The sequence below is a fragment of the Artemia franciscana genome, chromosome 9 (genome assembly GCF_032884065.1).
Source record: "Artemia franciscana chromosome 9, ASM3288406v1, whole genome shotgun sequence".
Taxonomy (NCBI): Eukaryota; Metazoa; Arthropoda; class Branchiopoda; order Anostraca; family Artemiidae; genus Artemia; species Artemia franciscana.
In genome coordinates, this window is record NC_088871.1 from 39,125,804 (window position 1) to 39,138,055 (window position 12,252).

At 33.7% G+C, this 12,252-nt stretch overlaps 1 protein-coding gene across 1 annotated transcript in view; it reads right to left on the bottom strand.

The window, feature by feature from the left end:
- LOC136030821 (nuclear receptor coactivator 2-like) overlaps positions 1-12,252 on the bottom strand; it is a 228,908-nt gene that overhangs the window by 25,725 nt on the left and 190,931 nt on the right. Inside the window, exons 13-14 of the mRNA XM_065709866.1 lie at positions 9,182-9,321; positions 3,940-4,018 (exon numbers count right to left, since the gene is read on the bottom strand). Coding sequence (XP_065565938.1) covers positions 3,940-4,018; positions 9,182-9,321 — 219 coding nt within the window. The remainder of the gene's footprint in view (positions 1-3,939; positions 4,019-9,181; positions 9,322-12,252) is intronic.

Below are 12,252 nucleotides of genomic sequence, written 5' to 3' on the forward strand. Positions count from 1 at the left end.
AAATTTCATCGTCCTAGCTTATCTAGAACTGCCTAAACTAACAAAACCGGCATCGACAGACCAACAGAATTTGCGATCGCTATTTGCCACTTGATATTTACTATGTGCCGTAAAAAGGACTCTACGCGACTGAAAGAGCTACAACTTTGCAACTTGAGGCCCCTTAATTCATGCAAAATACATGTTAAAAGAGTCCAGAGTTCTTAAAACTTAAAACAGAAGTAAAACAGAAAAAACAATAAAAACAAGAGCTAAGAGCTCATATGGCACTTGTGACGAGGCAAGAAGAGCTAAGAGCCAAGAGCTCATTTGGTATGAGTTCTAACAAAATTCTAAGAATCAATGAATTGATTTAAAATGAAAATCAGAGGCTTAATGCCGGTCAGGATTTAAAATAAGAGCTCTGAGTCACGATACTCTTCTAAATATCAAAATTCATTAATATCCGATCACCCACTCGTAAGTTATATATACCTAATCTTTTCTAATTTTTCCTCTCCCTTTAGCCCCCCACATGGTCGAGTCTGGGAAAATGACTATCAAGTGAATTTATGCAGCTCCCTGACACGCCTACCAATTTTCATCGCCCTAGCACGTCCAGAAGCACCAAACTCGCCAAATCACTGAACCCCTCCCCCCAACTCCCCCAAAGAGCGCAAATCCAGTACGGTTACGTCAATCACGTATCAAGGACATTTGCTTATTCTATCAACCAAGATTCATCCCGATTCCTCCACTCCAAGTGCTTTCCAAGATTTCCTCCTCCAACTCCCCCCAATGTCAAAAGATCTGGTTGGGATTTGAAATAAGAGCTCTGAGACATGAATTCTTTCTAAATATCAAATTTCATTAAGATCGGATTACCAATTCGAAAGATAAAAATATCCCAATTTCCACGTTTTCCAAGAATTCCTGTTTCCCCCTCCAACTCCCCCTAATGTCACTGGATCTAGTCGGAATTTAAAATTAGAGCTTTAAAGCACAAGATCCTTCTAAATATCAAATTTCATTAAGATCTGGTCACCCTTTCGTAAGTTACAAATACCTCAATTTTCAAAATTACCCCCCCCCCCTCCCCAATTCCACCAAAAAGAGCAGATCCGGTCCGATTATGTCAGTCACGTATCTTAGACAGGTTTCTATTCTTCCCACCCAGTTTCATCCTGATCTCACCGCTTTAAGTATTTTCTTAGATTTCCGGTCCCCCCAACTCCCCCCCCCCCCCAATTACGCTTCATCCGGTTGAAATTTAAAATAAGAGATCTGAGTTACGAGGTCCTTCTAAATATGAAGTTTCATGAAGATCCGATCACTCCTTCGTAAGTCAAAAATACGTAATTTTTTCTTATTTTTCAGAATTACCCCCCCCCCCCCCCCCAATAGAGCGGATCCGTTCCAATTATGTAAATCACATATGTAAGACTTCTGCTTATTTTTCCCACCAAGTTTCATCCCGATCCCTCCAATTTAAGCGTTTTCCATGATTTCAGGTTCCCCCACCCCAAACTTCCCCCAATATCACCAGATCCGGTCAGGATTTTAAATAAGAGCTTTGAGACACGATATCCTTCTAAATATCAAATTTCATTGAGATCCGGTCACCCGTTCGTAAGTTAAATTTTTTTTTTTAACTTACTTACCTCATTTTTTCTAATTTTTCAGAGTTAACCCCTCCCCCAACTACCCCAAAGAGAGCGGATCCGTTCCGGTTATGTCAATCATGTATCTAGGACTTGTGCTTATTTTTCCCATCAAGTTAAAAACACTTCATTTTTTCTATTTCTTCCGAATTAACCGGCCCCGACTCCCCCCCAGATGGTCAAATCGGGAAAACGACTATTTCTAATTTAATCTGGTCCGGTCCCTGATACGCTTGCCAAATTTCATCGTCCTAGCTTACCTGGAAGTGCCTAAAGTAGCAAAACCGGGACCAACAGACAGACCGACAGACCGACAGAATTTGCGATTGCTATATGTCACTTGGTTAATACCAAGTGCCATAAAAACGTACGCTAATGATGTCACAGATTTCTAAAAACTTGAAACAAAGTAAAAAATAATACAAAAACAATAAAGAAGAAAAAAGAAAGATACAGACTTAAGGCGATTGAAAAGTTGCAGCTTGAGGCCGCTTAATTCATGCAACAAGTACGCTGAAGATGTTCACAGAGTTCTTAAAACTTAAAACAAAAGAAAAGGGGCAGACTTACTAAAGGTGTTTGAAAGACCTGCAGCTAGAGCCCCTTCCGTGCAAAATGTACGCTAAGATGCCAAGAGTTGGTAAACCTTGAAGCAATCGTAAAACAAACAAAAAACAATAAAATAGAAAAAAGACAGAAGCAGACTCAGTACGATTGTTAAAGCTGCAGCTTGAGGCCCCATTTCTTACGAATCTCATTTTACTTGAAAACCATTTTTAACTAGTTGTTTTAGTGTACATGTTTTAGTGAACGGGACTATCACGAAGCCTCTTAGATTCTTGAAAACTAATATGGCGTTCCGAATAGCTTACAATGGTGTAATCAAGAGCAGTTGTCTCTTAAATAAGAAAATAGGGGTTCCATTGAGCTACTTACAATTTCTGAACTGTTTTTATTTATACCTACAAAGAGCTGATATTTAGGCGGCTTTTATTAGTAATTAATGGATTTTCCGCTTTCTTAAGAATGGTAATTCAAATACAATCCTAAGACTTTATTTTAAATTGTGTTAGTTTCTTTTTTACCTTCCACCGGTAGCGCAAAAAAACCGGTTTCTTGTAATTTTGACGTCTCAAATATAATTTCGAAGTTGGAGATCTGGCTTGGTAACTCTCAGGTAAAGTAGCTAATCTCCCGATTACTTAGGATTTTTTCAGGATTTTGCAAAGGAGTGAGAATCAAAACACTTCCCTGCCCTATTTATACAATAGATCTATTTCCGTAAGTTCCACGTGCATAATCATGACACAACCTTTCGCTCCAGGTCATTGATACTTGGAGATAGATACATGAAAAAAGACCTTTCATATGCAATGCTTAGGTTTTAAACTATTCCTGAATGTTTAATTTTCATAGTTCAACTACTTTCTAAGGTAGCAAAAAGATCCACAACTTCACCTCTCATATTTCTGTCGAAATTCAAAGATACTATCAGTCAGTGCCTTTTTAAAGAAAACTAAACCACGTTCAAATTATTTGAAATTTGGTTAGTCTATATTGAGTATATAAATCTAGAAACCAATCTGTTGACATGTTTAATCCTATTGTTAGCATCATTAACGCATGGTTATAAAAATACTAAAATGGTTCTAAAAATGGTTCAGCATAAGACTCCTTCCTCCACCAGAAACTTCTTCTGAATTACAGGGAATTGTTTCTTCACATAACTGTTCTGGCCGATCTAATAGTCCGAAGAGGAGGATTTATTTTAAATAAAATAAAGTTAGCCGTTTTTTGCCTAATTATTTGCCAAATAACCAGCATTTATATTCCACAATTTTGCATGATTTCCACGTTTCTTATCTCTGTAGCTCGCTCCGCTGGAAATTATCGACAACCCAAAAAATTTTTTCAGGAGAGGGAAGGGGCGATGAATCTCCAGAATCCAAGAAGGAAAAGTTTGAAAGCCCCTTTGTTTCGGAAACGTCTAATATTTTTTCTTTAAATATTTAAAAATTTCGCGCTTTTAGCATTTCGTTTTTCAGACTTAAATCTAGCACAGATAAATCTAGTACTAAATTCAAGCTGAACCTCTGCTGTGTCGGGTTTAAATCCAAGCAAATCCAAACAGCACTAGCTGAATTATCGTACAAGTAAAATCCTACTGTGAATCGCTTTAAGCGCTGCAGTATATGACCTTGATTTATCCTATTTATACAATTAAGCAATTCAATAACATACATAAAAGCAAAAATAAGGTATTGTAAGGTCGGTATTAAAAAAAGGGCAAAACACATACTTGGGATACCCTTATAGTTCCTTGCTGAAAAGACCCCAGGGTTCCGAGAGGTGACGAACGTGCAGCGCCGATCCCAACACTGGTACCAAAAAGAAAAGGAAAGCGAATAAAGTAAACAAAACTGGTATATTGGTTTAAACAATAAACTTAGTAAGGACAAAAGAAAAAATAGACAAATAAGCAAAAGGGAATATGAGAATCTACAAAACAATAATGGTCAACGAAGCAACAACAATAAAAAAATAAACATCGAAACACAAGCCGCTTACGGTAGTATCAAGACAAATCATTTTTTATCAATCTTCTTTATCAAGGAACATATCCAACGATTATAGTTACGAGTCGTTGTTCCTGTAAACTCACCAACCGCATTATATTGTATGTATCAAAGCTGTTAAAATTTAAGTTAAATTATTCTTTAATTAAACTGTAGTCTTCTCCCATTTTTAAGGGCCATGAAATTGCTCATATTTTCTAAAATTTTACAAGATGGTAAAAACAAGGTTTATGAAGCATTCCGCTGGAATACCTATTTCAAGAACTTTCATAGAAGAGGAAGCCCGCATGTAGCTGGACAATTTAGCTTTCCCAGGGCGCAGCGTAAGGATGATTCTCAATTCGCTTCATTCCAACTTGAGCTCTACATGATTTCGTTTGAACTTTTCAGGTCAGTTACCATTTTTGTAAGCATTTCTTTTTTTTGTGGCTTGCAACAGCCACAGATACTTGCACACAGGAAAAGGAGGAGTCCCATCCCTTACCCAGTGAGATTCTTTAGAAGACCCCCGTTCATCAGAAATAGTGGATAAATAATGTTCATGAGAAATAATGGATAAATAGTGGCTTCAAAATGTTCTCTAATTTTTTTCCCATATATATATATATATATATATATATATATATATATATATATATATATATATATATATATATATATATATATATTTGTGCTGTTACACTGATGATTTCTCTTTTCATATATATATATATATATATATATATATATATATATATATATATATATATATATATATATATATATATATATATATATATATATATATATATATATATATATATATATATTTATACATGTCTAGTTTTATACCCACGTTAGTGTCAACATTTAGTAATAGATTAGTTCTTTGTAATGTTTACTTTCCTCTCTTATCCCTTTTCATATTTTTAGTCTTCTTATATTTTAAATTTACTCTTTTGGATTTTTCAACATTCTATAATGCCCTTTTCTTTCATCTCTTTTATAAGGTGTTTATCTATTTGATCTTAATCTTGTTTATAAATAGACATGCCAAAATGGCTTCTCCCAAAAATACAAATTAGGTCTATTTTGCCTTTTAATATATGTTTTGATAGTACTTCTTTTCTTTTTTTATTACTAATAACTGTAGTTACGAGAAGTTGTATCAAATTATTAGGGTCAATTGGAGGGGGACGGTCAAGGCTGTACCCCTCAATTTTGGAAAATACCGCAATTATTGTATTTTTATTGAAATATGACTTTTTTGGTCTTTTCCTGAAATATATATTTCTTATAAGGTCTTTTTTTGAAGTATACATTCCCCCCTTAATTTCCATGAATTGACATCACTGATTGCAAAAGTTAATTTTCATAATAAGTTTCATTTTTTGTAGAATATTATTCTCGGAATAACTGTCAATTGTGTCCATTGGCTTTTACTACAACCCTATAAGGAAGTAATATAATAGCTAGATAGAATTTGATTAGAGTTAAGGATTACTATGACTCGGGCTACTTGATCTCTAATTATCGGTATTTATTTTATTTAATGAATACTTCGGTATTATATGAATGATTAAAAGTGAATTAACTCGTGAAGAGTTATTTCCTTCCTACCCCTTACACTAATATTAAGAAGTATTGTAGGCACAGCTTATATGACTGTTCAATACCACAAAAAGCAAACCATCTAATACAACATTGACAAAAAAAATCTGGTAGGCAAGGTTAAGATCAATGAGTGCACATTTGAAACAAAAGAAAAACACATACCGCACAAGAAAGTCCATAAAAAATGAGAATAAAATAATATCAAGACTTCATTCAGCGTATTGTTCTTATTATTTCAGGTTTGCGTTCATTTCTGACTACTATTGATATGGGGGGGGGGGGGGGGTGCATGAAATACGATAAAACAACAAAGAAAAAAAACAACAAAAAAACAGACAGGTAAAACGAGGGTGATTTTCAGGCATGGTGATATGCACTGGCTGGACATAAACTACTACTACTAATACATGGTGTATTAATACTAATGCATACTAATGAATGGTGATATACATTGGCTGGAAATCTACTACTATTACTAATACAACTAAAAACTCACCGCAAACATTAACAACAAAAATTTTTGATATACACTCGCTGGAAATCTACTGCTACTACTAATACACGGTGTATTAATACTAATGCATACTAATGCAGTACTAATGCATGCTGAAATACATTGGCTGGAACTCTGCTACTACTACTAATACAACTAACAACTCACTACAGACATTAACAGTAAAAATTTGTTCTTAAACCACATTTACAGTAAAGCAAGCAGAGTGAATCACATTAAAAAGACAAAAAAAAAAAAAACACACACAAAAAAAATCAAATATCGCAAAAGAACCAGATTAATAACACTGTATAACAAAAGAAATACAAAGGCACTAAAAAGTGTTTAATCAGAGTATTATGTAAATAAAAATAAAATTAAAATGCTTAAATGTATTTCGGACAATAAATAATACACTACTACTACTAACAACTCATCTCAGCACTAAACCACCTGATACCAAGATGACTACGTACGCTCCTCCTCCATCCAAATCTATTCAAATCCTCCCTATTTACATCCTCCCATAAAGTTCCCATTTCCTTTAAATCTATCTTTATGACATCCTCCCACTTCAATCGCGGACGATCTGCTTCATTCTCGTTTTATTTTTTTTCTTAATTATTTTTCCTTGTTGTTTTATCACACGAACTTTGTATATTTATGAATTATAAATATTGATATTAAAAAATATTTATTGTATCTCGGTGGTCGAATAGCCGTAAGATTATTTGTAGGTTTTGTGTGACGGATATACTGAATTTGCAAAAAGTTAAATGGAAGTCAAAGGAATAAGCTTATCTACGAATAAGTCCATTTCACCCTCCAATACAGTTGTTCTGATATAGGCTTGGCACTGAAACAAGAATGAAGCATTTTATTATATAAAATTTAGGTTTGATCTATTTTGATATGTTCTGGGTACTTGGGTGACTGACCGTAAAGGCTGACGTACGAAAAGTATAGCTAAATCCCGCTTTCTAGGGCTATAATGTGAGAAAGCTTGAGTTGGCTGGGACGCGTACTGCGGATGAAGGATGACAGATTGCTGAAGATTGCCCTTTTCGGCCAACAGTCTAGGGCTAAACGGAAAGCAGGTCGTCCGCGGTTGGGTTGGGAGGATGTCATAGAGAAAGATGTGGGAACTTCCTAGAAGGGTGTAAAGAGGGAGGCTTTTAATAGATTAGATGGAGAAGGAGCGTGGATAGCTGTGTTGGACTCACCCGGCTTGGTGCTGCGGTGAGTTGTTAGTAGTAGTAGTAGTAGCGTATGATTTATTCATCAAAATGCTTAAAATGTTTAACATTTAAATAATGTGATTTTATTTTATATAAAATTTTATTTTTATTTACATAATATTTTGATCAAATACTTTTTAGTGTCTTTGTATTTCTTTTGTTTTACAATGTTACTTAATCCAGTTCTTTTGCGATATTTGTTTTGTTTAGTGTCTTCATCTTCTTTTGCCTTTTTAAAGTGATTTACTCCGCTTACTTTACCATAAAATGCGGTTTAAAAACGAATTTTTATTATTCATGTTGCATCAAAGAGATACCACCAGCCTATATGGGATTCAAAACGCCTATTATGCGCTCTAGCGCAATAATGCCATATTTCGGCTTAACATGACTTAGTAAGAACTAAGAATAACTCACACAGATTTAGTCTGTTCAATCTCCAGGTATTGGCATTTTTTTTTATTTAGTGTATGCTTCGGTATTACGTCACTGATTTAAAGCTTGTGAAGAGTTGTTTTTCTCTACTCCTTTTTCGTTTTTATTTCCTCTCTATCACTGACATATAGTTCGTTTTGCAAGCGAAAATACATTTAGTCATTAGTTCTTGTTAGACAATCGATCATGGTTACGGCGTTTGACAGAACTTCTTTGTTTTATACTGGGTTTTGTAATTATATATTGTATTGGAATTTATATGTTGTAATTATATATATTACATTATATATATGTATATTATATTTTTAATTATATATAGATATTGTTAAGGTTTTTATATGTATTGTTTTGTAATATATATATATTATAATATATATATTTTATATATATATATATATATATATATATATATATATATATATATATATATATATATATATATATATATATATGTTATAAAATATTTTATAATCATGTATATATACATTGTAATAGGTTGTGTAATTTATATATTGTAATTATATGTATTCGTTATAGATGTTTAGATGAATGAGGATTGAATTTGAACGCGGGTTGATTTGAACGAGGATTGAGTTCCATGGGGTTGAATTGAAAGAAGTTGAGTTAAATGATATTGAGCTGGGATCTTCAAATTAGAATGAAGAATGATCCTTAGTTATCCGATATGTGGAGAGTTAGAGGAATATTTTAACATTTCAGGGAAAGTGTGTAAGCGATTTGAGAAATGGAGTTTTTAGAGTGGATGAAGGGTAAAAGTTGAGGGTGTAAAATTTTTTGGGGAACGGGTTTATATACAGACTGGGAATCTTGCGGGCGTTTTTTTTATCGCGCAGGCATCACTCCGAGAGAGCGTCCTACTATTCGTTTGTCTTTTGTTTTTGTTTTTTACTAGCCATTTTTTATGTTGCTTTTTCTTTTTTAACAGTTTTGCTTAATTGTTCAATTGATTCATTTAATGGTTTGTATGGTGTTTTCTTTCTTTTTTTCCCTTTTGTTATTTCTGACCATGACCCAGCAGGGCTTTTTGCGTCAAGCATACGTAAATGTGCATTTACGATTTAGGCAAAAGACAGCACATCAGCATACGGAGGTTTTCTTTTTTTAACAACCAAAGGCTTCAGGGTAGTTTGGGAAATGCAAATACCATTTATTATTGGCTTTCAGCATAGAAAAACATGTGCATACCCTGGATTGAAGTTAGTTCCCTGATCATGTGGAGAGTAAATGGGCCTCGAGGGATTAGGTGAGATCTGATTGTTGCCACCAGGACTACCACTTATTGGACTGCTGAAACCAGGAGATGTTTGAGGAGCCTCATTTCTCTGCTAAAAAAAAGAAAAGAAAATCTGGTTGCATTTCCATAACATGCAAATTTAAAATCTTTGCCAAATTTCATATACACATAAAATCAAAATATAAGCTAAAAATATAATAAGTAATCGCCTTAAAGCTCACATTAGCTTTTAAGCTGGAGGAAAAAATTTACCCTGATGTTAATACTTTTTAAGTCTACACTGATTGTTAAACCGGAATACAGTGTAACCTGTAGAAGATAAACTGAACAACGGACTAAAACCTAACTGTAGTTATTAATTACTTCAAACCCCAAAACACATAACCATACATACACATTAAGGCCCAGAAGCCAAGACTCTTCCTATATTTTAATTTTTCTCTTTAGCAGAAAACACGATAACAAGAGGGAAAAGGAAACATAAGAGAACACTCAGCAGCTAAAGTGAGATAACTTATTCATATACAACTATGTTTATAATGATGTTTATCAGGCCACGTCAAACATAAATATTTATTTTGCAATTATCTCCGAGTCAAAGAGAAAAGAACAAATCATAGACTGATTTTACTGGTTTCAGTAATATGATACGAGCATTTCCGAGTTAGAATTCTTGGCTTCTGTTTTGTTTGTTGTTCTTTTTTTTTCACTCAAAGGGGCTAAGTGTCGTTACATTTACATTAATATTTAAATGGTATAAATCCCCATTAGCTAATAAGAAAGCCACAGACATTCAACTTTGGACCATCTGCGGTTCCAAGGCTATTGGTTACACATTTTACCTGCTCAGTGAAACCCCATTATTATTGGTACTATTTTATTGTATATTTAGGTTATTTAAAACAGATTTTGACTATTGAACGTTTTAAACTGAATTGGAACAAAAGCGATTATGACATAAATTAATAATATACGTAGGGATCCAGCTTTTTTTTACAATAATTAACTATACTTAATCCATGTTTTATTTATCATGGTTTTAATATATTGAGCAAATTTGTAACTTCAAACAAGGCCGAATCCAGGGGGATGAAGTGTTTAACCCCTCCCCCCCCAAAAAAGGCTAACTCGTAAAAAAGTAACAAAAATACTAAAACATATCTTTGATGTGTTTTTAAGTGTTTTTGCAAAGCCCCCCCCCCGAACAAAAATCATGGATTCGGGATTGACTTCAAGGTGTTTTCTTACTCTAATGGACTATCTTACTATTGCAATTTTTGCAATAAAATAACATAGAATAAAAGTGACAATTTGACATAAATCGATAATGTCCTTGTCTGGGTTGGGAGGATGTCATAAATAAGGATTTAAAGGAAATGGGAACTTCCTGGGAGGGTGTAAAGAGGGAGGCTTTAAATAGATTAGGTTGGAGGAGGAGCGTGTGTAGCTGTGTTGGCCTCAGGCGGCTTGGTGCTGCAGTGAGTTATTAGTAGTAGTAGTAGTAGTAGATAATGTACATATAACGCCTGTTTACATAATAATTAACCTTACTTAACATTAGATTTTAATAATATAACGATTATACAATTTTCATAGTAAACTGACATGGAATAAAAGTGATTATAACATAAATCAAGAATATAAACAAAATACCGGTTTCCTCACAATAATTGACTTTGCTTAAATTTACCGTTAGACTGGTGACATGTTAAAGCATTTTGCTTTATATTGAATTAAATATATAAAAAGTAGCAGTTTTTTAATGGAAGCAATAAACAAAAAAATCGATAGTTTTTTAAATGGAAATCTAACGAAAGCGGTCGAAACAAAAACCAAAGGAATTTGTCTTTGCAAAAAGAGGACTGGCGCCAAAGCGATAATTTACTTGAATTTAATAACAGCCTGAAAAACAGTAAAAAAAAACGCGAGATGAAAAAAATAGCCTGTCAACTAAAATATATTGAGAAATGAAAGTGGCAATTGCCGGTGGGCATGCGACAAAACCTCACAAAAATGCTCCTATGCTATAAGAAATAACAAATAGCTTTTTAAGTGTCGAATTACTAAACTAAGCATAACAAGCAGAAGAAAAAAAGATTTAATCTACAGACATTGCATGTACGTTGTCTCTTTCTTTTTTTTTGGGTGGGAAGGTGGGGTGCAGTGAAGGAGTCCAATAGAATAAAAATTATTAGATAATTTGAATGAAACGTCCCATATATTGAAAATTAGACCATTGAAAAGGTACCAAGGACATAGGAAATAAATCAGTTTTCATCCAATAAATCACTTTTTAATGAAAAGGGCCTCCATATGCAGTTATACCATTTTTGGTAGTAGTGGGTGTGAGCTTAAAAAAGAAAGGTGAATGAAAATTCAGCAAAAAAAAAAAAAAAAAAAACAAGTTCAAAACATTTGGCACCAATCAGCTTCAGAGGTGTAGCTTCCCTTTGAAGGTTTAGCATACATGGGAATCAAAAGTTTGTTAATGTTTTACGCACGTTAGGCCATTCTTTAACTAATTATTTGTGCATATTCATTTTCATGAAACAACGTGGCAACGCTGATGAAAATGTGATACTGCTCTAAAAAGTTCACAATTTTGAAATGATTAAAAGAAAGATCTTAAAACATTGGTGTTTTCGATTAGAATAGACCTAAGATGTCCAAGGGTGGTGGAAGGGTGTTTCACGAATATTTTCATGCTCTTCACACTTTAAGAAATTATGAGACTAGAAAATGGTGATATAGGTTGCTCAGATAGTAATGGACTACACGGTGATACTTTTGGAGCGTATATTTTTATGTTGTCATATTTTGTAGCTATTTTATCCAAAAAGCAAAAATAAGAGAATCGTTTAAAAACCCACGAAAATGGGGAGAATCTGCAAGATTTTGGCTCTGATCTTCCTTCCCCAAAATGTACATGGCTGCTTCTCCCCATAGGAATTAATCGTGGAACACACGAAGAAGAAATATATGAAAAGTTATAAAAATATTTAAACATAAGGAAAATATAGGA